Raw genomic sequence first — 27940 nt, 5'->3', positions numbered from 1 at the left:
TTCCATCAAACCACCCTTTTCAGGATTTGCAAAGGGGGCTAACTCTCCAAATGTTACTACAACAGGATCAGAGGTAGACTGAAGGAATCCGCTCGCCACTTTCCTCCGCTTTAAAACGAGTTACGAGCTATAGCCGGACGAATGAAGACCGAAGGATCTATACGGATTCGAGCGCATAATGTTGTGTTGGAGCTGGAAGACTTTTGCTCAGCGAAAGACTAGAGAAGATTCTTTCAAGTTTAACCTGGTTGATGCGCGCGACCTGTTTGTTGGATTATTGTTATTATCGCCTCTACCTAACGCGCGGCGTTTGTCTTTTAACTTTCGTCAGCGCTTCTTCTTCTTTCTCTCGTTTGGACTATGGCCTCGGATCCCAAAGACCCGGGGGCCGGTGGTGTTTTTGGAGATTTACCCCCGAGTTACACGCGCTCTACGCCGCCTGTGAACTCTGATCTCCTCCGGAGACCCAGTTACTGCCACGCTGCTTTTGCCTTAAAACAGATTTCCAAGGTGACAAACGCATTTTCCAGAGGAATATAAACACCGCGTAGTTGTTCTTAACGTTTTATTCAGAGATTTGTTTGAGTCTGGGAATTGTAAAGGACTTTCTTTAGCCTAGTTTTGGTGTTCGAAGGAAACTTAACTCATCATCGTTACGATACACAAGAGTAGATTTAACTTGAATTAAGAAAGTGAGACTGAAATTATCGACGCTTTTACATGGGTTGTACATTTCAAATGGGTTGTTATTAAACCTAGTTCTGTGGAAACCGAGAGAGAGAGAGAGAGAGAGAGAGAGAGAGAGAGAGAGAGAGAGTAAACTAAATATGAAAGCGTGAGTTCGGACAGCGTTTTCCATGAATGAACGTAGAGTCTCCATTCATTTCGCTCATCTTTATTTACATACACGCGCGTTTTAAGCCGTTATGACGTTTAAACTGGCCTCAGTGTTCAGTCTGGTTGGTCTAGATACAATGTAGCGTGTTTGTATGACAATGCGCGCTTCCTGCTGAGGAATTCACTGATTAAGTTTGATCTGACAAAGCATCAGTGAAGCGCACGAACGCTTGGCTATGTGTCAAATCTCCCATGAGGGAAACCGAAACATGTCCAGTTATACTGCAGCCAGCACTGCCAGTCAGAGGAAACTTGAGTTTTTACCAAGCTTGGCTACATTAATCTAAATTTTTGATCAAATTGCACGCGAAAGTGTTTGTTTTTCTACAGTTTGCAGTTTGAGAACTTGTCTCAGTAGATTTAGCAAGACATTAGCTACAGCAGCAGCAATGGTGGTCTTTTGATTTCTACAAATACGGATCTACTGAATTTGAAAACATTTTCCACGTTTACCAAATCACTTTATTTAGCTACTGGAAGCTCTGAATAGTTTCTACTATTTGCTCATGTAATAGCATAGTTAAAATGTATGATTAGTGACAGAAGAATCAGATACCTCATAGAAGTTAGTATAGCCAGGGTTGGGAGGGTTGCTTCTGAAATGTATTCCACTACAGATTACAGAATACATGCTGTAAAATGTAATTTGTAATGTATTCCTTTAGATTACTCAAGGTCAGTAACATATTCTAAATACTTTGGATTACTTCTTCAGCACTGGTAGATTTTTTCACTTGTTTTGACTATAAAAACTCTGCCAGTACAGTAAGACAAAATACACATTAAAAAAATAAATTCTCTGAAAAACCAAAATATCTTATGCAGTGTTATATAAAATATAAAAGGTCTTACTAGAAAAAAAGAAATTATGATCTAACGTGAATTTTCTTGATAAAAAAATATGATCGTGCCTGGTAACGTGCATGTAAAATGGCGAGAAGTAGTATTTTAGCTTAACATAAAGCTGACAATTTACACAAGATTTATTTCTGTTTCTTCTGCTCCAAACTTACTTCAAACTTACTTCTCTGTCTGCTCGTATGAATGTAACACTTCATAAAAAACTGTTTCACCGCTGTTCAAATGCACTTTGGATCGCATCATTTATATGTATAAATGTTTTCCATCTGAAAGGACTAAATATTAAATGAAACAAATGACAATAAAATGCAAAGTAATCTCATCAGTAATCAAAATACTTTTTGAATGTAACTGTATTCTAAATACCAATGATTTAAATTGTAACTGTAGTGGAATACAGTTACTTATATTTTGTATTTTAAATACGTAATCCCGTTACATGTATTCCGTTACTCCCCAACCCTGATTATAGCTTATAATAATAATAATAATAATATAATAAGAACCATGTATAACAATAATAATAATAAGAACCATGTTTGACAGCTTTTAGTTGTGGTTACCTTGTCCCATGTGCTATAGTCTTCTAGTCAAGGATTTCCAGAGTATGACATGTTAATCAAGCAAAAAACTTTAAAGATACTTTTATATAGGCCTAACTGTAATGTTGTTTCTTATAGATTGTTAAATCTGATAGTTTTAATACTAACTTTTTCTTACTTAATACTGAGATGAGCATACAGCATACAGTTTACAGCCCAGTTGAGAAAACCAAGGCTTGTGAGATGTTTAGAAAAGTCCTTTTAATAGTTAATGAAGGCCAACGATGGTCTTCTGGTCATGCTAGTTTTCATGTTATGTAACAAACAAACTTGAAGGGGGGGGGGGGTCAGCATTTACCTCAGGCCAGTGTGGATTAATGAGGAAACAATCCTGAACTGGATACAATGGCTTTTGAACTGAGTCTTAAAGTCATAGATTAGCTTTGTTCGTGTAGCTGAGCTAGCCAAACTTTGTGAAGACATGGGAATGTCAGTTATTTCTGGGAATGGTCACTATTATAATAAAGAATGCCAGGCTGTATGTTATTTACCTTCCCTGTTGAATAAAAAGACTCATTATAATGTCAATTTGAAATGTCTACAGGAAAATTAAATAGCATCATTTGTAAATATAGATTTCTACATTGTCAAAGCAGTTCACTGTCCTGGCAGGACACTGTATGCTACAACTGATCATTTTACATGTGAATAAGTGTTGCTCTCCTGTGTCTCAGGGGAAAGCTGTGGGACAGAAAGCACCGCTGTGGATTCGGGCGAGGTTCCAGGCTTTTCTCTTTTCTCTGGGATGTCACATCCAACGACACTGTGGAAAAGTCCTTTTCATTGGACTGCTTGTGTTCGGAGCCTTGTCTGTTGGTTTGCGAGTCGCTGCCATTGAAACGGACATTGAGAAACTATGGGTGGAAGGTGAGTTTGCGATTTCATATTCTGGTTGTGTGCTGTGTGGGTGGGTGAGATTTGGGGCTAATCGATGAGGAGCTCTGCACTAACAGGTCAGGTCAACATATTTGTGAGCTGTACACAATGATGCTTTGTATAGGGCACCATTTTACAGTGTTTATCACAATGCAATTTTAGATCTTTTGCCTCCCCAAACAATTTGATTTGACGGGGGGATGTTATAAAATGCGGCTTTGCTTTCAGATCAGATGTGCTTAGCTTAACTGATATTCTCTGATTGAAAATTTGATTGTGGGAATTGTGGTGCAGTTCTTGGGCAATGTTTGACCCAGGCCTTGTGTGGGCTTCTGATATGAAGTCTTTGGATCTTTTAGCGGACGTGGACCATGGCCTCTGGAATTCCATATCTCCTGTCACGCACACGTAGCATTCTTTTCCTAGCGCATGCAAGCCGTCTCTTGTTCTCTCCCCATCAGCCTATATTGTTTGCAGTGGGTGCTGCGCTTGATTTTTATTTCCTTCTCTCGTTTGACATCCTTTCAATGCACCTCGCTTATCTGTGCATTTTCGGGAAGCTTTATTTGGTTTTCACACTGCCAAATTCCTTCTGAACCCCCTAGGCTTTCGCCACAGTGCTGATCCCCTGCACAGATGGGCTATGTGAATCGTTACCCATCTTTGAGGAGCTGACCCTCCCCCTCATGCTCGCTGTGTGGTCCTTCACTATTCCTGGATTCCATTCAACAATAAAGGCACCCCCCTTTACCAAAAAAGTGAATACAGCTGAAGTTTACCCACCTGTTTCACACTCACACACACACAACACACACATGCTTATGCACACATACAACGAGAGTCATCATTTTTGTAGATTAAGTCTAAAAAAATATGTTGTTGTACATGCTAGTACTCCTGTTGTTGGTGTGTTTCTGAAAAAAAAAAAAAGTATTTGGGACATTTTGTGGGACAGTTATATTTCACTATATATACACTGTATATACCCTCAGAAGGTACCAGTGTTTTATTGAAAAATATGAAAGTAGTCAGAAAGCAAACAAAGTTTAGTATTGTTGTTGTAATTACTTGTGAAATATGCTAAACTGTAAACGCAGTGATATATGAACTCGTGCTCTCCACTGGGAACGTTAGATGGACTTTAAAGGGAAGGGAGTTGTCAGATGTTGTCAGTGAAATTTGTGTTTTAATGTAAAGCAGTCATAAAGCATGAGGCTCCTGGAGTGAAATGCCAAAGTGCTGAAAAGGAATGCTGTGCCTTTAAGAGGCAGTGCCTGTGTTTCTAAAGTTTCTGTCTGCCTTGTTTCCCCCAATAGCCCATTGACAAAGCTGCTCAGGGTTGAATGGGGAGTAAGTAGTATGGTAACAAGGAGAGGTTAGTCCTCAAACACAGACACACACACTCACTTCTGAACACATACACATAAAAAGTCACAGGCGCAAACAAAAGATTGTATAATGGGTTTTCTGTTTAGGAATTGAATTTTAAAAGCTTACTATTGCCTTAAGTGATTACTAAATAGTTGCATACATTAAGGCTGTTTTGCTGTTACTTACCAAGCCACAATATTTTATTATAAAGAAAAATATACTATATAAAAATTAATAGGACAGTTGTAAATAAAAGTCCAAGGAAGACACAAATATTCAAATATGCTCTGTGTGGGAGATATTTAGAATAGCACAGCATGGCAGCCTTGGCCAGTGGAACTCACACTTGACCAGCTGTGCATTTGGAGCATATGCTTCCTCATTAATTACCCCCGAGGCGGTAACTGTCCCTTCCTTACCCCTGCTATAGCCCCCCACCAGAATGTCACCCAGGCCACCAAGTATCTATGTCCTCAGGGACCATCCGTAATTGCTTCCGCCTTCCATCAAACAATGTGTGAAAATCAGCAACTTAGTAAAGGTGTTAAGATGCCTTAAAAACTAACCTTTAGTACTAAAGTGTTGACACACTGTAAAGAATACAGTGTATTTTGTCTTTTGTGTAGCAAAAACCTTCCTCCATTTGTATGAGTGTTTGGAGTTTATTTACACTATTTACAAAATACATCAGTGTGTTGTTATATCTAACCTCACCTCTCCTTCAACTGTGATAGATGTTAGCATATTTTTGAATGGTTTGCTGATATAATCGTATGATTATTATCTCTCTTTGAGTTTTGGCTTGTTGTTTGAAATTCTAGATCAGGGTTCCTCAATAGGTGGTCACATCCAGCCCGCAAGGGACAAATCTTTGGCCCGCTCAAAAGGCCTGTTCACATCAAAGCCGTGAAGATTTTGTGAGACGAAAAACGATTTCACCCCTGTACAGTAGGTGGCGCTGTTGCTGTTCTACAAATATTTATACCAGACTCCTACCCTGCCCTGCTCATCTCTCAGTGCTGGATATTAATATATTGAATGCTGTTAAAGCATTTATTTACCTAATTTGGCATAACTGATTTATTATGATCTTTCCATGGTGTTGATGCATTCTGTTCATAATTGTTTGAATGTTCATAATTGTTTGAATATATAAAACAGACTAGTAATACTGAGAAAAAGAAAGAAAAAATCAGAATATTTATGTTGTGACTCTTTTAATAACAAAAACAATAAAAACAACAATAGTAATAATATTACCAATAATAAAAAATACTGGTAGTAATAATAGCAGCAGCACAAAATCTTAGTCATGACATTGAGGGTGTTGGCCCTTGGCTTTTTATTGTTGACAGAATTTGGCCCTTGGTGAAATCAAATTGGGGAATCCTGTTTTAGATCAAGAGTGATGTTTTGTTGTTTAAAAATTCAAATTTGACTGAAGCAGGGTTGAACTTATGCTGAAGTCATTGGTTGATTCTTGGGAAAGTGTTATTTAGCCTGCATTGTGCGACAGAAGAAAGAGGGGATCATAAAGTGAAATGAAAGATTGGGGGCTGGTGAGAGAAGAAACCTTCTAGCCTCTACACCTTTACATTTCTTTGGGTTGCATGTTTGGTCCTTATGTGAAGTGTCAGATTGCAGTGGGGAATTTGTTTGGAGAATTAAGAGAGGGGGAGAAAAAAGTTATAGTTTCAAAGGAGCACAAGTTATTTCATCTGGCTTCTCTCACCAAACCAAAAAGTACGACATCTTGTTTTAATTGTTAAGGATTATAATATTTGATTGATTGTTTTTTCCTCTTTCAGAGTGAAGGATCAGGAAAGCTTTGTCAGTGACATGTTGGCCATCAGCTTGGGGGAAAAGAGCAGACTTTGATATGTGATTATATGCTTGAGTAATGCTGGCCTCCCAAAAGGATTGCTGGCATTTAACGGTCATTGCAAAAATGTGTGGCGGGCTAAACAAACGGCAAACTTTCTCAAACAGACGGACGTGTTTATGTGCTCATATACACTTGTAAATTAATTTTTCTTGTCCGTTTTGACAAAATTTTGGTGTGCCTGACAGAAGTGTACACACAGACAAGCTGTGCAAACATTACGCAAATGTGCAGAGGGGTATCTGGGTAGTAGGCCTGTTTGAGTTTTATAAAGCCACCAGGCAGCAGAAGAGAGGAATAAAGAACATATACACATTGCATGAATGACCTTGTCCACATTCATGTAGGCAGAGTGTTCCTCCCAGGGATCCAGCACAAGAACAAGTTATACAGAGACATATATGGAGCTTTCAATGTTTAGAGCAGTTATGTAAACAAAAAAGAAATGCAAAGTAAATGCAGTAATTTGTTAGAAAATACACAGTCTTCCAGTCCTGGTGCCGGATTTAAGAGAAGGAAAGCTCTATGAGGCATTATTGGAGGTGAATGTCAAGCCGTAGTACCCCAGCTACATAAATAAACTTACTGCTGAGGCTTAGACCTCACCAGTAGATAGAACAAACAAGGCGAGAGTCAACCTGGGTCAGTTGAAAATGTTTATTTCAACCCCCCCCCACCCCATACTCAAGAACAGCCACATGAACTGAATGCATCCCTTCTCAAAATTTAGCCTCTCTACCCCAGATCAAAGCATAGCCAATTAAGGCTTCACTCACACTGGCATCATTTTCATTCTATGTATTTAATTAGTTCATTTGGTATCACACTTGTTTTTTAAACATTGGATTGTTTAGAAAAACGTTCAACTCTAGAGGTTGTCAAATGCGGCAAAGGAACATATTCCATACCTAGGAATCTAGGAATTAAAATGCCGTCCCATTGTCATTTGTGGCACCATTTGAGAGCCAGTGTTGATGTTGAATCAAGGCTTGACTCCATGGCAGAGATGCTTGGGTACACCTTTATGTTTATATTCTTAAGCTAATGTTACTAGAACAATGGTAGCAGAGGCAGGAGGGGTCAAGACCCCCGTGAAGCTGCCCCTCTCATTGCCCAATTCAGACAGTATTTCTTACATTCAGTCCAACTAGGGCCATTCTCTTTGATCCATGTTAAAAAAGAGAAATTGGTCACTTTTTTGTGAGAAAAAAAGTTTGTCCTTTTGGTTAGGTTAAAAAAATAAAAACATTTTCTTGGTACTTGGTGGAAAATAAATGTTTTTTTGGGCTCAATAAATTATTTTCCAGTTTGAATGAGACCAGCAACGTGGAACATTTTTGCCTTTCACCATGGGATGAATGTATGTTTCAACCACACATTAAGCTGCATTAACAGCCAGTGGAGTGCCTAATGTGGGTATTTTTCACAGCGGCCAACAGTGGGGCCAATTAGCATAATTAGTACAGGGAAGGCTATACTGTACATATGGAAATGGCCAGAACCTAAATGCCAGAACCAGTGGAAATGTATGTCAGTGCTGACAGAAGGATCAGGTCTGAATAGGTGCAAGCTCAAGCATAGTTTTCATCCATCTTGATTTGTTTTTTATATATACATTATATATATTTTTTTACCTTGGGAATACTCAAAAATTTTTATACATGCCATGAGGTGTGTTTTTGTCATATTGGCCAAAATGTTTCTCAGAAAGATGTAGCTACAAGAGGACACTCATGTGGATGTATACAAGCCCTTCACATGCTCCCACACAGTATTTATATACATAAGCTCTTAAGCCAACCCTTTCTCCCTCTCTTTAACATTGTTTTATCCTCTGGGAAAAATCTCAGTCCGATTGCTTTTGTTGTGAGTTTCTCTCTTTATTTTTTCCTGTTTGTTGGGAAACAACTAAAAACTACTGAAAATGAGGGTCACAAAGATCCGCATTGAGTCTCAAGTTAGCACTCATAGAGGCAGAGGTGGAGCAGTCTTCATCTGCCACTGTATAGGGGTGAGATGGGGTGGTTCTCTCAGTCATGGTCAAGCCATTGAGACTGTCTGTGATTGAGAGTTGCACTGAAGCTGAAATGTTTAAAAAGATTTGCAATGGAGCCAAATCTATCCCTCTTGTCTACATAATGTGTCTGAAAAGAGGAGAAAGAAAAAATCAGACAAAGAGCTTGGAATGGACAAGATGGGGTCTTGACGGACCCAAGGCAAAAGAGCTGGACCAGCTTGTTTTGTTCTTAGAGGTTTCATATATTAATGTGTGTGGGAGAAAGAAGGCAAACAGAAAGAGAGAGTGATGGGAGAGTGTGTGAGCGGGCACGCACTGGCACCCGACTGTGTATCTGTGTTCTTGGGTTTACTTGGGTGGCAAAACCAGGTAAAAAAATTCTCTTTCAGCACTGTTCCTTGTGGGACTTCCTCCAGAACAGCATGAGTCCATTCAGAAGCCTCTTAATCCCTCTAATCTGGCCCACAACACTTTGAAGGTGGCATGTCCTTATGGAGAAAGAACTGGGTTTTAGACTTTGCTGCTCAGTGCCACTGTGCCACATACATATGACCCAGTTGTTGATTTTCTAGAGGTATTTTTTGTAGAATCCTAAATTAGCAAAAATTTTCCCTGTTGGCAAGAACTTTGTCATAATTACTTTGAATGGTAACTGTGCAGTTATTTACAGTAGTATGTTGCCATTTCTATTTCTTCACTTTGTTTCAAGCATATTGCACTTATCTGCTAAATAAAATCACATATGCTCCTCTTTAAGCATTGCAAATGCATTTTAGTAAACCATACTTTTGAAATGTTTTACTTGAAGAGAGAAAAATTCAGAAATGTGCATACAATAGTCAGAGTGACTTTAGTACAAGTCAGTGTGATTGTGTAGAGTGTCAAACTAGCTGGGTTTGAGTAGACATGAGTGAGATTGGAGTTGACAGGATCCACTGGCAGGGTGACACCGGGGAGCAGGGGGCTTCTTCTCCATGGTTAATAACATGTCACTTTCCATGCTGCCCACTGGGAGGGAACCTCCTCACACCAGCTCACTTTGCTGGTCTGCTCTTGGGTGGTAGCTTGAGACAGTACCCCTGAAGCCTGCTAGATTTGCGTGCCAATTCAGGTTTTTTCAGAGAGGACATAAGTATAATTTTGATGTTTACATTAGCTTCAGGTCTTACAATTTTAAGTGCAGGAGAGAACTGGGTCTGTCACAGCTGTCTAATCTGTGAGACATTAAGGCTGGTTTCCATGTTGAGGAACCTTCCTCATGGATACTTGACCTGTGATGGTGATGTCACTTCCAAATGCTGTGAAAAATGAAGGACAACAAAGAATGGAGGGGCTCTGCTTGGAAAAATGAAAGCTCTTTATGGGAGTACTGCTGGATAAATATTACACAACACTTGACTTTGGTGATTTTCCAATCATTGGCTGTTTTTTTATATAGGTAAAAAGCCTTGCTGTTACCGTGAACAACTACAATTCCATCCTGACAGCTCAAAACTAATATTAGTGCTTTGAGAATCCCCCCAGCCCTCAAACAAATGCTCTGTTTAACAGTTTTAGCTGTTTGAATCACAAATTTACATCCTAGCTCACTTTTGTGTATTATAGTTCCTTTTTTCCTCCTGCTGTTTGTTTCTGGCTGTGAAAGTATTTGCATGCCTGTCTCTTTAAATGTTCGGCTGCAGCAGCGAGCCGAAAGAACAGAGCAGAACTCCCATCTGGAGTGGGGCTGAGTGGAGTGGTGACTGAGCTGGGTGGTCCAGATGGGAGGAACCAGACACAAATAGCTATAATTTACTTCAGGAGCCCCTGTAATTACAGGCCCAAGGTTTGGAGTTCAATTCCTACAGATGCCTGAATGCATTAAATATGAACACAGTGTCTGTAGATCGACACAAACGCTTGTTTGCATTTTGCAAATGGATACGGCCTTCAGATTTAGCCCGCCACATTTTTTAAATAATGTGTTTACATAACCCAGATGTCAGAGAGCTGCATGAATGGAACCAGGAGGTTGAATGTTTGTGTGCAATTTGAATTTGAAGTTACTATATGCGAAACTACACAGCTTTTTGCATTTGCATGCAATTTCTTTGTTTCTACTCTTTGCTGGCATTTTCATTCATTAAACAGAACCTTTCATGTGTCCTAAATGAAAGATCTTAAAGGATCTCTAAGCCACTTACAAAGCTGCTGTATGCTAACACAAAAACAGCAGTGTTGTACCCCTCTGTCTCTCTCTTTATGTTTTTCTCTCTTTCTCTATGTCTCTCGCCCCTCCACTCATCTCTCAATTAACCGAGGCAGGCAGTGAGATGTGCTGGGGAGAAAAAGTGACCCGGTGGGCTCAACCAGCCATTGCAAGCTTGTCATCATGTACTGGGATGTGGAGGGGCAGACGGGCAGGCTCTGATCTGGGCCGGTGCATTTCATGTGCATTTGGCATGGCCGCAGATACCCTGCGTCCTCTTTTCACCACCACCTCCATTAATTAGGGGGCTGGACTCCAGAGTTTTCTCTGCACTCTTTGATGCTTTTTATCCCTGCTCAGCATACCATATGGACAGCGTTTCTGCCTCTACTCTTTTTCCTCGCTCCCTCCTTCCAATAACTGCTCACATCTTGTATCCAGGAATGGTGACCTAGAGATCAAGACCCAAAGCCTTGAGATTGGGATCTATCTATCATAAACAACAGACTTTGTATGGATAATTTAGTGAAAAAGATTTAAAACTCACCCAAGTCCTCCTATTGGTCAACTCCTGAACCATTGGTAGCAAGATTAATCCAGGGAAGACCCTGTGGGTCCGAATGTTTTAGCCACCCACATTTGTTTTGGGGAATTTATGGGAGATATTGCCATTTTGTTAGCCTTGTTTGACAGCACGAACTGTTATATACTTCAAGAGAGTATTCCCTCTACCTTCCCAACCCTGTTTAGTGTGCAAATTTGACCCTCACATCTGTTTCTGTGGTAAGATGTAGGGTACACAGTGGAATCAGAACTGTAGTGACTGTAATTTCACTTGTATTGAAGATCTTGATTGATTTTTTGTTAAAACAATTGTCGCAGTGTTACCATGGCCATAGAACTGTATTGTTTCTTTAATGTGCCTTTATCCATAGACCTAAATCAAATCATCCAGTAGAGCTGAAAGGAATGAAATCATGACCACAGAGGTGTTATCTCTCTCTCAGCTGGCAGTCGGGTGAGCAAGGAGCTACGCTACACAAAGGAGAAGCAGGGAGAGGAGTCAGTTTTCACCTCACAGATGCTCATACAGACACCCAAACAGGAAGGAACCAATATTCTTACCCAGGAGGCTTTGCTGCTCCACTTGGAGGCTGCTTTGGCAGCCAGCAAAGTCCAGGTGTCTCTTTACGGAAAGTGAGTACAACCCCCAGCAGGATTACAGGGAATTTCATAACAACTATATACATGAGGTTCTGTCCCAAAAAGGATGTCTTTTTATTATACGATTGTGCAACTTCTATCCACAGATCTTGGGATCTTAATAAAATTTGCTTCAAATCCGGAGTCCCAATTATAGAAAACATCATGATTGAAAGGGTAAGCATATTTTTTGGCTTGCTTCATAATTATTTTCTCATTAATGTTTGCTTGCTATTAATTCAGACTGTTATTACAGTGTTAATCCACTTAGCTTCTTACTTCTTCTACTATGCCATCAATTATGCCTTACTGAAGATTATATGCCATTTTCCCACAGATTATTGACAAGCTTTTTCCCTGTATGATCGTGACTCCACTGGACTGCTTTTGGGAAGGCTCCAAATTGCAAGGAGGCTCGGCCTATTTACCGTAAGCATTCTGCTAAATTGTACCTACTACATTTCTGTAATTAAGTCACATAGCTTAATTTTACTATTTTTAATACTTAAGTTCAAAGCTCAGGGGTAAAGTTAACCATGGATCAGGGGACTGTGTCTAGACTGTGGCACCCCTCCCAGATATAACACACGCTTCTATAACAATTGAGCTTTACCTTCAACCAAACACGGTGCTGACTGCGACAAACTCAGACATCAAGCCCCAAGCAAAAGCTCTATTTATTCTGTTGATAAGCTGAGGCCTGGTTACGTCATTGCTGGGGCTTGAGCTGTCACGAGTGTGGTGAGGGGCTTTACAGGACAATCTCTAATCCTGCATCCCTGTCCCACAAAACTCCCCCGCCAACTCCAGGCTGAGGAAGCCCTTATGGACAGGGGACTGAGAGAGAGGGAGAGAGATGACTGCTACTGGGTGGGTGGGAGGGTCAGGTGGAGTGGGGGGTGGGGGGGTTAAGGGAGCCTTTGGGTCAGACAATGGTAAGCATTCTTTCAGTTTACGAGTGAGTGTCCATCAGTGAGGGGACCCTGGAGGGGGCCTGTCTTTGTCAGCACTGGGTAACACTGTGCATTCTCATGGAAATCACCCAGGCTTGGAGCTGTAAGTTGTCCAACAAATAAAATGGGCATTATTCAAGTCATGGACCCAGAGAGAGAAAGGAGGGAGAAAAAGAGGGAGAAATTAACAGTGGACTTTGGACATTGTAGATTACATCTCCACACATAATATTGCTTAAAAAAATCTGTAGGTGGAAAATGCACATCATGCCTGAGAAAAAAATGTTTATTTGTTTTAAAGCAGAGGCTTGTTTTGTCAATTATCATTGAGAATTGTTGTCACACTCACAGTCCTATATGTATCAGAAGGATGAGTGGCCTGTAAAATAATTTTATTTGTTTGTGTTCTCTCTGTTTTGCCATGTGTGAAGAGGGCTTGAGTTAGCCACTAAGGCTAACATCCTCTCAGGCTTCCGCTTCATTTCAGTTGTTTTTTTATCCAAGGGGGAAAGAGAGAGAGAGAGAGAGAGAGTGAGTGAGTGAGTGAGTGAGGGGGAAGAAAAATCTTTAGGGAACAAAGAGCAGCAATCTATGGAAAAACAAAAGGGCCCAGGCTGGTTCACTCAAGCAAAAAATAGGAGGTAAAGGAGACTCTCTTTGCAAGCAGGAGCAAAGGCGCTTGGTATGTGGGAATGAGAGGGGACCAGCTTTATTTGAAGCTTCTCATCATGAGTTATTGGAGTGAGATTGGGCCTGAAGTTAGGACATTATTCACTTTTATTCTTCTTTACCCACAAATACTCATCACAGTGAATGGCCCCTCTCAGTCAGTGGGTAACAGTGTGAGTTCTATGTCTTGTTTAAGTGGAATTTTTTAAGCTACATAGATGTTGACTTGGGAGAGTTGCATCTTTTCCCCAGTTTTGAAGGCCATAAAATGTTTATAATTTTAGAGTGACAAGGTGTGTATTTGGATGCTGTCAGGTCTCTAGTTTTCAGTGAGATAGCACAGTTTAGCAGAACATCTCTGTTGACCTCTTACCTCATAACAAATCAGCATGTCCAAGGAGCCCAACTGTAACTCCACTACACCTAATGAATTAGTTCTTGGCACATCAATTGACAGCTGTCCACTCTTTTCATACCCACTGCCTGTGACTCAATAGATTAAAACCTGCAGGCTGAGGGTCTGAGAAAATTGGCCTCAAAGCATGCAAGGCGATTGGCATTGCCGCTCGCAGCTCTCCCACTGCCCTCCCTCATCCTTATCAAGATGTTTTAGAGGCAGAGGTAATCATTATGACTTAATGCACAATATTAAGAGACAGCAGCCTGTAGACCCCCAGCACATTATGCCTCTCCGTGTAACAGGATAATAAACGCTACTTTATGCTGCATCTGTAGCCCACCACCACCAGGGAGAGACTGGTGCCAACAGGCCCAGAGAAGAAGCAGCGGGGAAAGGGAGAGGTGTTTATGAAATTATGTTTTACGTAAAAAAGCATACTATCTTTTGAAAGAGTGGTATAGTGAGTCGATACATTATTATTGCAAGGGGAATTTGAGATAATGTACATGGCAACCCTGCTAACTTGTATGTTTTCATTTATGTATAGGGGTATGCCTGACATTCAGTGGATGAATCTGGACCCTCTCAAGCTAATGGAGGAGTTAAGCCAGTTTACACCTCTAGAGGGCTTCCGAGAGATGCTGGATAAGGCTCAGGTGGGCCATGCCTATATGAACCGGCCTTGCCTGGATCCCAATGATACAGACTGCCCTCACAGTGCCCCTAATAAAGACCCGCGGCAGGTGGGCACAGTGTTGTAATGCAAAAGACAATGTGACACTAATATGAACTAATATGAACTGAGTTTTTAATTCATTTGCATTAAATGCGCTGTCTGTGTTTTCTTTAGGTCCCTGACATTGCTGTGGAACTTCAGGGTGGTTGCCATGGTTTCTCCGAGAAGTTCATGCACTGGCAGGAGGAGTTGATCCTGGGTGAAAGAGTAAAGAATTCCCAGAATGCCTTGAAGAGGTGAGAAAGGAGAAAAGAGAGGAGTGGGAAGAGGAGGGGCATGTGGGTGGGCCTCTCTCTAAGGAGACCCTGATGAGAGAGAAAGTAGGAGAGAAAACCAGAAAAAGACAGAGATAGAGAGAGAGGGAGGAATCTTTCTGACTCTTAATAACCTCACACATCCAAGGAATTCCTTGCATGAAGAGGGATCAGTTTCCACCCCTGACCCCATTATAGGAAAGACCAATTAAACATGATGGACAGCCATATAACTTATGGACAGATCTGAAATGCAGAGTGGAGAAAAAGAAAACACAACGTAACTGGAAAAAAGGGCATATGATACAAAGTAAACATAAACTGGGCCTAAACTAAAAGCAAAGGCATAGTTTTTAACCCTTGTAATTTAATATTATGTGTATATTTTAAATGCAGAGTTTAATATGCAATAAATGAAAGTTGTGGTAGAGAGTGGCCTTCAGACCAGCTCTTGAGCCCTGTCCTAATCTCACTGGAAGTGTTAGAGTGATTTACAGCAGCCTGTGAGGGGCCACACGCATCATTTCAGCCTTTATGATAATGCTTCCAACTCTAAACACTCACCTTACACCATGATATCTCTTCATGTACTGTACATATATGCGTTCTGATCTCACTCAGCTCTCTGACCCCCCCCTCTGATCTCCCCCTCACACACACAGTGCGGAGGCCCTTCAGACCATGTTCCTCCTTATGAGTCCCAAACAGCTCTATGAGCACTTTACAGATGACTATGAGATCCATGACATCAACTGGAACGAGGACAAGGCCACTGCCATCCTGGAGTCCTGGCAGAGAAAGTTTGTTGAGGTAATTTCCAGTTTCATAACACATCCACACCCCCTCATCACTTTGTGAGGTCTGAATGGTTTGAATGACCACAGCGGGTGGCGGACTAGGACAGAGAGGAATGGAGAGTGGAGGAATGGTCAGAGTGTAGGAGGTCACAAATGGTGCAAGAAGGTTGTTTTCCTTAGACCCAAAGATGGCAACGTTTGCCTGAATTCCATCAATCTTCAGCTGCCTAGTAAATGGAGTTCTCCTAGGAGGCCACTGACAGACTCCCAGTTATAGGAACAAGCTGTTTTTGTGATAACTGACACCCAGCACGCTGACTGAAAGAGAGAGCAAGGGAGGGAGGAAGGGAAGAGTCTCCAGCAAAGTCTACTGGCTCAGAGAGAGAAAGAGAGAGAGAGAGAGAGAGAGAGAGAGGGGGGGGGGGAAGTGGAGTCAGGGGAGTTTGGGGGGATATGGCACTGTAAAAACAAAGTGCAGGGGTATTTCATTCCCCTTAAGGTTGTCAGCCATTCATGGTGCTGATGGAGTAGCCTGAGAGACCATGTGATCACATCTGATCCATCTGACCTCTGGCATCTGTGCTCATTATATCTTGCTTGTCAAGCTTTATAGGGACTCATGCTATCTTGTTTGTGTGTTATTAAGATAAAATATGAGGTGGATGGGGGTATGTCCCACAGTGAAGAATGTAATGTTTGTGTGGCTTGTCAGAAAACATAATTTAAGAGATGTTCTGTATTCCGCAAATAGTGCGGAGTTCAAAAAACACAAACATCAAGCAACATTGCTCAGGCTGTAATTTAATCAGCCGTGATGACATTATAGTAATTGTAAGCGAGATCTACAAATGACACGTAAAAGACACATATGCTATTTCCAATCTAAATATTGCAAGTCTGTATATATCGGACTGTCATGATAAACATTGAGGTTTAAAATTGCAATTTTGTTTCTAGGTCGTCCATGGGAGTATTCCTCATAACTCTTCCTCTAATATTTATGCCTTCTCTACCACTACTCTTAATGACATCATGAAGTCTTTCTCCGACGTCAGCGTAATCAGGGTGGCAGGTGGTTATCTGCTCATGGTAAGACATCCATTACTGTGGCAAATAGAGTTAAGGCTAATGGAAACATGTTTAATGTGTCTCCATATGTGTGGAGCTATTCCCTTACACATGTGTCTCTGTGTACAGCTGGCATACGCATGTGTGACCATGTTGCGTTGGGACTGCGCTAAGTCCCAGGGTGCTGTAGGGCTGGCAGGAGTTCTGCTGGTCGCTCTGTCTGTGGCTGCAGGGCTTGGATTGTGCTCACTGCTGGGGTTGTCCTTCAATGCTGCCACCACACAGGTATGTTCACACCTGAAAAACGTCTTAAATTCACTCTCCCTCGGGGCTTGACTATAACTCAGTGTTGTGCGTTCCTCCACAGGTGCTGCCGTTCCTGGCCCTGGGCATTGGAGTGGATGACATGTTCTTGCTGGCTCATTCCTTCACTGAGACCAGAGCCAACATCCCATTCAAGGTGTGTATCTCCTAAACTCTCTCTGGAACTGGATTATAAGATAAAAGTGTTGCATAGAATCTCTGTTGTTGCTGAAGAATATGTCAGCTCATGCTTTGCCATTTTTTTCACCATTGCATAGGAGAGGACCGGTGACTGCCTGAGAAGAACTGGCACCAGTGTGGCTCTCACCTCCATCAATAACATGATTGCATTCTTCATGGCTGCCTTGGTGCCCATTCCAGCTCTCCGCGCTTTCTCACTTCAGGTACGCATGTCAGTAGTTTGTTTTGTATGAGTGCATATCATAAACCATTGTGCCATGTGATGCCCATTCAGAAGACTGGCAGGAGTAGTGACTATCTGAAAAGGCCAGTGAAAGGTGGCTTTAATAAATGAGCAGTCAAAGTTATTTCAGAATGTGAATGGCTTTTGCTCTTTTCTCTTTCTCGCATTCTCTCTCTTTTATGGTCAAAACCACTTCATCTACCTAAAGTCACAGCCTGGTTTTCTGATGGGGAGGGGATACAGAGAGAGAGAAAGGTAATAAGATGAGTGAATAAATCAGTATATCACCCAGCCATCAGATTCTGCTTTTCTGATCTCCCCAGGCTAACCTTGGGTGGTCTGTGCTGTAGTGATATGGAATATAATGTCTGTCTGAGGCTGCTAGATTTTGGGGGGGTGGGGGGGTTGGTTCTGCTCAGACTCGCTATGACCTTGGGGAGTCCCCTTTCCTTAGCTTGTTGACTATTTGGGGAGTGAAGGGGGAGGGAGGGGAGTTGCTCGTTGATTTAGGGTGCATATTTTACTTTCTGGGATTCAATCCGAGGCACTAAAACAGCGAGGGTTCCTGAATGCAAAGTGTTTTTTTCTCAAGTTCAGACAGCAGCTGTGGAGTCAGGTGGCAGCGTAGAACTCTTAGAAAAAAACTTGGCCTATCTCCTAAAGTCTCTCTCTCTCTTTCATTTTATTTTAGGCGGCTATTGTGGTGGTCTTTAACTTTGCCATGGTTTTGCTCATCTTCCCTGCCATTCTGAGCTTGGACCTTCACAGACGGGAGGTCAAAAGACTGGACATCCTGTGCTGTTTCTACAGGTAACAGATATGCACTGTTCTCTTCTATAATCTCAGCCCATTTCATTATGCCAAATTTTGTGATGCTCACGACGTTGATTGGAGCATCAAGATGTTGACTGAATGTTTCTGTTCTTCACTTCCTTCCAGCCCCTGTTCATCTCGGGTGATCCAGATCCAGCCTCAGGAGTTTGCAGACGCCAATGACAACCACCAGCACGTACCCTCCACCCCCACCTACACTGGCTCCACTATCACCACCAGCACCCACATCACAACCACTGTCCAAGCCTTCACCCAGTGTGATGCAGCTGGCCAGCATATTGTCACCATCCTGCCTCCCACCTCCCAGATTTCCACTAGCCATCCATTCATGGTTGTCTCCACCCCCACCACTGATCCTTATGGCTCACAGCTGTTCACCACCTCCAGCTCCACTCGAAACCTTCTAGCCCAGGTGGAGGAGCCCAAAGAGGTTCGCGAGTGCGTGCCTCTGCCTTTCTTTCGTTGGAACCTGTCAAGATTTGCACGGGAAAAGTATGCCCCTCTGTTGCTCAAGCCTGAGACCAAGACTGTGGTGGTCATTGTTTTTGTGGCTCTTCTGAGCCTCAGCCTCTATGGTACCACAATGGTTCATGATGGACTCTACTTGACTGACATTGTCCCCAGAGACACAAAGGAGTTTGACTTCATTACAGCTCAGTTTAAATACTTCTCCTTCTACAACATGTACCTGGTTACCATGGATGGCTTTGACTATGCTCGTTCCCAACGGCAGCTGCTAAAACTTCACAATGCCTTCAACTTTGTGAAAAATGTGGTTAAGGACAGCAATCACAAACTTCCCAGAATGTGGTTGCACTACTTCCAGGATTGGCTCAGAGGTAAGCCATGGAATCATTATGAAGTTATTATTTTCTTTGTTATTAGCATTAGAATTCACACGATAATTACCTTATTATTAAACATAACAATGACAAAGAATGGATTTGGATTCATTGTTGTGTGTGGGAGCCACTCTTACCACTCAAGGTGAGAAAAAGAGTTCAATGAAAGTTCATTTCTGTCATCTACTTTTGTGTTCCTCCCACCTGGCCATAGAGAGGATTATGAGGGAGGGTCAGGGGTTATCTCTGTTTGAGAGGTTTTTAACCCTTCTGTTCACATTTGCTTATGATGAGAACTTAACTTTGGGTTGAATCCACTATAGGTAAAACCCAGCTAAATGAAGTGTTTTATTTTGAAAATCTGTGGATACTGGAGTTAGTTGAAAGTCTCTTTCTTTCTCTCCCTCCACTCCCTGTCTCCCCCTTTGCTATTTCATTTTCTTGTGAGGAGATCTCTGTAATTACAGAATGGTTGTGGAAACTGTTTTTCAGCTGTTGCCAATCTTTGTAATTTGGAGAGCATGAAAGGTTTTCTCTGGTTAGTTTATTCAGCCCACACACACTTATTCAGCACCATGCAGAAAGATGGATAACCCAGTGAGGGGAGGGGGTCTTTTGGTTTATACGTCTATTTGTGTGCATGAACTGGCATTTACTTTGACCCAAGGTTTTTTTGCCACCTGTTAGGAAGGTGTGATTTTACATAGCTTACCAAGTTTTGACTCGAAGAATAGAAAAGTTTGAGTGGCTTTCTGAGAAGTAAAAATATATAGGTCTAATTTGTACACCTCCATGATCCATATAGGTCTGCAGGCTACATTTGATGCTGATTGGGAAGCTGGTAGGATAACATTTGACAACTATCGCAATGGTACAGAAGATGGAGCACTGGCCTACAAGCTTCTCATACAGACTGGCTCCAAGAAAGACCCTTTCAACTACAACAAGGTGTGTAGTGCACTATTGGAGCAATCAGTTGAAATACCACTCTAAAATGTTGGCATCGAGTCCAAAATTGATGTTGCTTTGTTGCATAGTCGTTAATACTATGTAACAGGTTCCTGTAGCTCAACTGGTAAAGCATGGTGCTAGCAACTATAAGATCATGTGTTTGCTTCCCAGGGAATATGAACTGTTAAAATGTATACATGAAATGCACTGTAAGTTGCTTTGGATAAAAGCGTCTGCCAAATGCATAAATAAAATATAAATAAATACTCTTTTGTTTCTTTCAAAGCTTACAACCCATCGCCTGGTGGATGAGGATGGTATCATCCCCCCTGAGGTTTTCTACATCTACCTGACAGTTTGGGTCAGTAATGACCCACTGGGGTACGCAGCCTCCCAGGCCAACTTTTACCCCCGCCCACGGGAGTGGATGCATGATAAGTATGACACCACCGGGGAGAACCTTCGCAGTAAGTGAACACCTTTAAACTTCCTAACTTCACTGTCATTTGTTTACAGTCATAAATATGGTCATAAACAATGTGAATTTTTCATAAATAGTATTTATCTGTGTCTGAAAGCTTCCCCTCTCCTCTTTCTCAGTCCCTGCGGCAGAGCCTCTAGAGTTTGCCCAGTTCCCTTTTTACCTGAATGGCCTCAGACAAGCTTCAGACTTCATTGAAGCCATTGAGAGCGTGCGCTCCATCTGTGAGGAGTTCACGCGTCAGGGAATCCAGAACTATCCCAACGGTTACCCTTTCCTGTTTTGGGAACAGTACATTGGCCTGAGACACTGGTTCTTGCTGTCCATCAGCGTGGTGCTGGCCTGCACATTCCTGGTGTGCGCCATCCTCTTGCTCAACCCCTGGACAGCAGGCATCATTGTAAGTCTGCCCTCCTCTCACTCTAATCCATTTCTAACTCTGTCTCTTTCAATTCTCTACTCTCTTCCTCTATTCTTTAATTTAGCTTTCTCCCACTGATCTCCTCAATACAGCTCAATAAGTTTACCACCAGGGCAGCTTTTGGGTAGGGCCTTGCCGGGTTGTCTAGAAGGTGCTGCATGCATACACATAGTTGCACACATACATACTCTCCCCCTTGTCATTTAAATTTGGTGCAGAAAGACTTTCTAAAAAAGAAATGCAGAGCTTTCCTGAAGGTTTTTACCTCAAACTGCCTTTGTCCAGAAATTTGTGGATAGGACAAATCTGCCCAGTCATGACCTTGGCCTGCTAAACCCATCCATCAGGGATTGGGTGTAGTGGGGGTAGTGGGTTTGTAGGTTAGTTCCATGGCTTGGAAGCGTTTCGCACAGGCTGGTGAGGTCCTCAGCTCTGTATGAAGAAACGAGGAGACCAGAAGTAGCCATTGGCCTTGGTTAAGATGTACTACTGGTTTAGCTGTAGTGTCTAACTCACTTGGTGTAAGGCCCAGTGCATATTATTTACATGATAAAGAAAAGAGCTGTGTTTTGTATTTTATCCGCACACATGCACTCACTTTTTCTTCCCGAAACTGGCCCTGTCCTCTTCAGTATCACAGCCTATATGTGGCTGCAGCAAAATGGGTTTTACCATCTCCAATTTAAGTGTGACCAAATTAGGACCCCTGCCAACAGGTTCTCAGGGCAAAGACTTAACCAGTGCCCTCTTTATTTTATAAAAACTTACTCATGAGTAGGGAAACAAAGAGGGCTAAACAGAAACAAAGAGGGCTAAACAGTATGACACTTATCATACAGTGTCATGCATTTCCCAAGCCCTAAAACTTATAAGACTTGGGGAGGGGCTAGGATATGGTTAATGATATAATCTGATACATGGGCAGATGACTGTGTAATGTAGAGGGTGCTGGCCCAAAGAGGCCCATCTCTGTATCACGATTCATTTAAAGTATTTCCATGCAAGTACTCCGTGTTGAAGTAAATGGAAGTAAATAGATGCTGTTGAATCACTGGATGAAGCAGCTAATGTGCTCTAACGTGATCTCTTCTTTACTCCTCAGGTTTTTATTTTGGCCATGATGACAGTGGAACTCTTCGGCATTATGGGCCTGATTGGTATCAAGCTGAGTGCCATTCCAGTGGTCATCCTCATTGCCTCCGTTGGTATTGGAGTGGAGTTTACTGTGCATATTGCACTTGTAAGATCATCTTGCACATTAATTCTGGTGTTATCATTATTTGTATTTCTGACAGTGTGGTTGAATAGATACACAAAGCAGCAATGATGACTCTGTCTTTGTTGTCATTGTGCAGGGTTTCCTGACTGCCACTGGTAACAGGAACACTCGTTCAGCAGTGGCTATGGAGCATATGTTCGCTCCTGTGATTGATGGCGCCATCTCCACTCTGCTGGGAGTGCTCATGCTTGCTGGTTCGGAGTTTGACTTCATCATGAGGTGGGTGATTGACACTTTTCCAAGTGGGTCTCTGCAGTTGGCCCATATGCTGTTTTTTAAAAGGGTGACAGTCTTAAGGCAGGGAGACAATTGTCTGTATGACTCTAGGGTACAGGTGGCAATGTTTGTCTCTCACCTCTCCTTCATCACCTGGTGTTGTTCATCTAGATCTTACCCCCCCCCCAGACCACCACGGCATTCGTAAAGACATAGTGAGTCACTTGAATGCACAACAAATGGAGGAAACATCGAGGGAATGTAACAGCTGCTTGTAAACATGTAAATATACAACTCACTGAGTGGTGACTCTTACATGCACACACTCAAGAGTATTTACCACCCTGATCGTGGGAAGGTTGTTAACTGTCCAGTCATTTTGTTGAGAGCTTCTGCACCTAAACTGTGCACCACTTAAGAAGAGAGCACCCCCCCCCCCCCCCCCGGATTCAATGGGTCATGCACACATCAGCTAGAAGTTACAAAGTCCCTTTAGCCACTGCATTTGGACAGCTTTTCTGCCGGTTTTAATGTCTGTTTCACATGAAGAAAAACAGTAAATAGCAGTGTTTTAACTGGATCTGGGCTCTGCTTGAAGCAAACCTCAAGCAGACCCATGACATAAAAATGGTTTAGTTAGAGGTTTGCAGCAGCACAGTGAAAATAAAAATATGCCCTGGATGGAGGCCTCTTAACTCATCCATTCTCTAATTGTTGAAGGATAGCACCCTCGTTTTGCTCCAAAGATAGATGCAAAACTTGAATACGAGGAAGAGCAGTGTGATTTTGGTGTCCAGAAAACTGCAGGTGGATGTTAAAGCAGATTACTTTTAGGATAGTGGTAAAGCTGAAGGAAATATTTGGGGTTGGAGCGAACCATTTGGTGATAGTGTTGTGCCAGCACTAGGGCATTCACAGTGGGAGGTCCTGTTTAGATGTAGAGAAAAAGAGTGTGAGAGAGAGAGATCTGGCCGTCTTGCTGGGGAGTAACATAAATACATTGCTGTAAACATCTCCTGGCTGTGGGACACTGAATAAACAGGAGAACAAGCTCAGCAGCCCCTCTCAGAATGAGCCACCCTTTCCAACCCCTGACTTGGAATGGAAAAGATTACAGTTTATATAAACAACAGAATTCCTAACACTAGGTCTACTCTGGAGGTCTAACCCAAGCGGGGCCCACGGATTGTTTAGTCTTTTTTTCTTTTTTCTTTTTTTTTACTCCTTAAATAAATCGCGCTCCACTTTCGGAATGTTGACTTAGTAAAATAAACAAGCGCCCTTTTTCCAATCTTTTCATGTATACAGGACCTTCAGAGAGAATGAGCGCCTTTAACTAACAAAAGGTGGACATAAGTGCAGCCAGAGATGGTTGGCGGCTTTGTTTTTTCCATTCTTAAACAGCCCTCATGTTTTCATTGAACATTACAAACTGTGTTGAAAGGTTGATTGAGCCTTTCTCAAACTCCTATCAAAGTGTCACTCACACTGTGTGAGTCGTCTAACTATTTTCAGGCATTGGTATGAAGAGTTTCAAAAAGCTGAGTGAAAAAGAAAATGGTTCACACTCAAGCTGTCTGATTCATCTATGTTAATGAGGCAGGCATGAGAGAAGGGCGAGGAAAGGGTTGAGAGAATGAGAGCAGGCTTGCTTCTCTCTGTCTTAGAAACCCATAGCACAGCTCAACCTCTGGTCTAAATGTGGCATGTAATTCAGATCAGCGTGTCCACTAGTGCTGCATTTAACACACAGACCCTGACAGGCCACCTTGGAAATTTGGGTTTTAGAGGTCAATTTAAACAGTTCCTCTTCCTGACTGTGCATAATGACTGAAATAGGTAATTACAGTCTTTTTAAATATGAGGTACTAGGTCACAGTACATGTCTCAGTTCCTTAAAGAGCTAAAACAGAGGCGAAACTTAAATAGATCCAAAATAGAGGTTTATTGGTTTGATGACCATCAGACCTGTAATCTTTTTTACAGGTTTTTTTTATTCATTTGCTTGACAGTTCCCAGACTGCCAAAGTAAACAGATGGCCTCATTGGAGGAGACGGGTCAATGGACAGCAGTTTCCACTGTACGAGCCAGAGCTTGTGGAACCCTTATTCATACACACGTTTACATTCAAGCATACACTTTCGGTGCCACTACCAGCCTTTAGCAACTCTGCACCGCTTTACACTGCTCTACCAGACCCGCTACCAGCACTGCCAACCAGACCTCCATGTTCTTGGTCCTTGCATTGTAGGGTGGTGTTTTCTGCTTGTTTTCAGCACTGCATTGAGGCTCCTGCATTTTAGTCACCTCAACTAAGAAATGGTCTAGAGAGTCTTATCAAAACAGATAGTCTTAATATCATTCATAGTCAGGACATCCTGGACCAATGAGTGAGTTATTTTGTTTGCACAATTCCCCTATGCACACAGAGTACTTGTTGACTATTGGAACTGTTGTTGATGGACTGTTATTGAGGGTTGGTTTTACTGGCTCTACACAGAACAGTCTATTACACATGTGAAAGAAATGCCTTTCAACAGATCCCCATGCTAGTGTTGTGTGATTGGCTCTGGAGCCAACATGGCTGTTGGGGTCCAAAAGGGAGAAGAGGGTGTTGGAGAAAGAAAAAGATAGAAAGCAAAGGTCTGTGTAGCCTCCACAGCATAAACATAGAGGTGGCGTGCCCTGGCCAGTATGTAATAGGATCTCAATGAGAGGGGGTATTAAGTTGCTGAGGATAAAATTACATTAACAGCAGTTGCAGCTTTTGAGCCAGAGGGAGGGAAGAAAGCAGAAAGAGAGAGAGAGAAAGCAGTGGAGAGGGATTAGTGTTTCTGATGCGTAGAATCTGCTCACTAATGTAAACACATCTCCTCAGGAAGTGGCAGGGCAGTGGTGATAGATGAGTGCTCCCAGAGGGAGAGAGAGTGCATTCGCTATGAAGATGGATCCCAGTAATTTCTTTGCAGCTTTGTCTGGTCGCCAGTACAGAGGAAGCAGGGAGAGGAAATGCAGGGAAAGGGTGAAAGAAATGATGAAGAGGGGAAGCAACATCCTAAGAGCTTTTACAAGAGCTCTTGAATCTCTCTTTCCCCCCTTCTCTGTCCTGGACGAGGGCCACAATGCTGCACATGTTTGGTGACTGATTTAGCTTTAACATTCTCTAAACTTGTTTTGTCTCTTGCAGATACTTTTTTGCAGTGCTGGCCATACTCACATTGTTGGGGATCCTGAATGGTTTGGTGCTACTTCCAGTACTGCTGTCCCTCATGGGCCCTCCAGCTGAGGTTGTCCCTGCTAACAATGCCAGTCATCTGCAAAGTCCCTTCTCTGAGCCCATGCCTCCACCTATGAACCACCACGGGTACTATGCTGGGCACATCCCCAAGGGACCACGTCAGGCATTCTCCGAAACCTCAGACTCTGAGTACTACTCTGAAACAACCACCACCTCTGGCATCGGCGAGGAGGAGTACAAGTACTGTGACAGGACTGCATACATCACACCCCCAGCTCAGCCTCCCACCTCTCATATTCTGCTTGAAGCCAGCAAGAACCCCAGCTTCCCTACACTCACAGTAAGTCCCTCATGTTGACCTAACAGAAAGTATTAAGGATTAAACTGCTTGAGATGTTGTCTTCATTGAGCAGTTTTGTAATGAGTTTGCATTTGTTCTTGCCTCTAAGGTGGTGAAACTTTTAAATGAAAGTGGCTCTAGAGGACAGATCAGTGAGTCTACCCAGAATGCTGTCAACTCAGTCAGTTCGCAGATCACACGATGGGATAACAAACACGAGTGCCAAGGGCCGAGGCAACAACATTTACCTAGCGACAGGACACACTGTTCTGGCAGGACTACACAGTGTGGCCCAGGGCCACAACCAGGGAAAGGGCAGCAGCAAAACAGGACTACAGCCCCAACTCATAGCACTGGGGCATTGCAACGGCCCAACAATTCCATCACCATGGTTACAGCCACAGCCTCAGTGACAGTGGCAGTGCACCCCAGTTTGCCGGGGTCATACCAGGGTTACATGCACAAGGGTTTTGAGGATAATGAGTTGGACTCTTTTGAGGACTCTAAGAGGACTACTCAAACTTATGACAAAGCTGCAAATTATAAGAGTGACACTTTGGAACTTCAGGATCTGGAATCCACAGAGAAAAGCCAGCATCAACCTAACCAGGTGCTAGGTAAAAACTCTTATCTAATTACATTTGACGTTTCAGTATAACATACTTCCACATTTGACAAAGAGATTATTTATTTCAAATTGTTATGGAGAAACAGACAGATGTCTGACAGATCCTAACCACAATCTATTTTTACTATGCTTTACAGGTGGTGCATGGATCCAAGCAGCCAAAGATTACTAGACTGCTCCCAGCCCCCACATCCCTTTGTCTGGAATCTCTGGCTGTCTTGGGAAGTCCCCAGCCTGGTGTCTTTTGTCTCTTTGAACAGTACATAGACCTTACACAGACAAGAGGATTTATTTTAAAAATGATTAAAAATGTCTTCTTAGACATATATATTAATACTAAAAGAGGGAATCTATTTTAAAATATGCTGTATAACTTGTGTATTCTCTTATATAAAAATCAGATGTATAAGAGGATTTGGAGGCCTTCTGGTTCCTTTGTATAGATTATAAAATGTGCTATATGTAAAAAGAAGTGAAATGATATTAGATTATTGAAATGTAAGGTCAGTGTTCTTTTTTTATTTGCTGCTACACTTCAAATTTAAGATGTCTTGAAAATATGCAGTACCCCTTTCCCCAACATAAGCCAAGATATACTGTAACTTTAGATTAACAGGTTCTTAAACCACAGCCAATAGGAAGCTTATCTTTATTGTTCAAAGATGTTTATTTATCTTTAATTGCACTGTACAAAATCAAAACAAACATAGCAGTTTTTCTCTATCAGAAATTTCCATTGTTTTTCCATTATTTATTTTACTGAAGCAACCATTGTGCCTTCTTAACTTTTAATCTTACAAAACTGATCTTTCAAACTGTTCATTAACTGTACTATACTGTTCAGAAACAGATTGTTCACTGATATGGACAGTTACAGAAAGGTTATCATCTGTTTTGTTAATTTCAAAGTTGTTAGCGTGAATTGCTTCACATGTCTAGTAGAGTGTGCAGTGAACAGCAGGACTATGGGTCTAATGATTTCTGTTACATAATTTTACTATATAATTGTTTACAGTCTACATTTACATACTTGAAGGGGTGGTAGAATATCACTTTTGTTTTTGTTTTTCTTTATGGTTATTTTAACCATACATTGAGTGAGCTACAGTTTGTCACTATATGTCCCAGGAAACGTTTGGGAGATATCAGGCAAATGTGTTGTTTACCCAAATATCATTCAGAAAGGGAATTTTGTGTAAGTGTGAAAG

The 27940-nt window shown here is 42.0% G+C and overlaps 1 protein-coding gene across 2 annotated transcripts; it reads left to right on the top strand.

Moving 5' to 3' along the window:
- Positions 1-27940, top strand: LOC127441589 (protein patched homolog 1-like). 2 transcript variants are annotated; one of them, XM_051699167.1, is made up of 22 exons: positions 13-510; positions 3035-3227; positions 11702-11891; positions 12005-12074; positions 12235-12326; positions 14467-14662; positions 14770-14891; positions 15572-15719; positions 16664-16795; positions 16904-17059; positions 17142-17234; positions 17356-17481; positions 18193-18311; positions 18441-19174; positions 19983-20125; positions 20415-20595; positions 20729-21009; positions 22133-22270; positions 22386-22528; positions 25714-26104; positions 26214-26721; positions 26870-27940. In XM_051699167.1, exons 1-22 carry the CDS (start codon positions 361-363, stop codon positions 26902-26904), a joined length of 4341 nt encoding a protein of 1446 aa, XP_051555127.1. In that variant the 5' UTR covers positions 13-360; the 3' UTR covers positions 26905-27940. The 2 variants fall into 2 exon arrangements, 1 of the variants encoding a protein (XP_051555127.1); XR_007897338.1 differs by lacking the exons at positions 19983-20125; positions 20415-20595; positions 20729-21009; ... (3 more) ...; positions 26214-26721; positions 26870-27940 and adding an exon at positions 17710-17756 and having other exon boundaries at positions 1-510; positions 18441-18580.

This window comes from Myxocyprinus asiaticus, chromosome 5 (genome assembly GCF_019703515.2).
Source record: "Myxocyprinus asiaticus isolate MX2 ecotype Aquarium Trade chromosome 5, UBuf_Myxa_2, whole genome shotgun sequence".
Lineage (NCBI taxonomy): Eukaryota > Metazoa > Chordata > Actinopteri > Cypriniformes > Catostomidae > Myxocyprinus > Myxocyprinus asiaticus.
The sequence above is the reverse complement of the archived record's forward strand: the minus strand, read 5'-3'. Positions and strand labels throughout refer to the sequence as shown.

What these genes read in the sequence shown, in the direction of transcription:
- LOC127441589 (XM_051699167.1), top strand. Translation starts at nt 361, where the DNA reads ATGGCCTCGGATCCCAAAGACCCGGGGGCCGGTGGTGTTTTTGGAGAT. An exon ending in GGAGGCTCGGCCTATTTACC is followed by an intron (nt 12,327 to 14,466) that starts GTAAGCATTCTG and finishes ATTTATGTATAG; the next exon opens with GGGTATGCCTGACATTCAGT. An exon ending in CCAGCTTCCCTACACTCACA is followed by an intron (nt 26,105 to 26,213) that starts GTAAGTCCCTCA and finishes CTTGCCTCTAAG; the next exon opens with GTGGTGAAACTTTTAAATGA.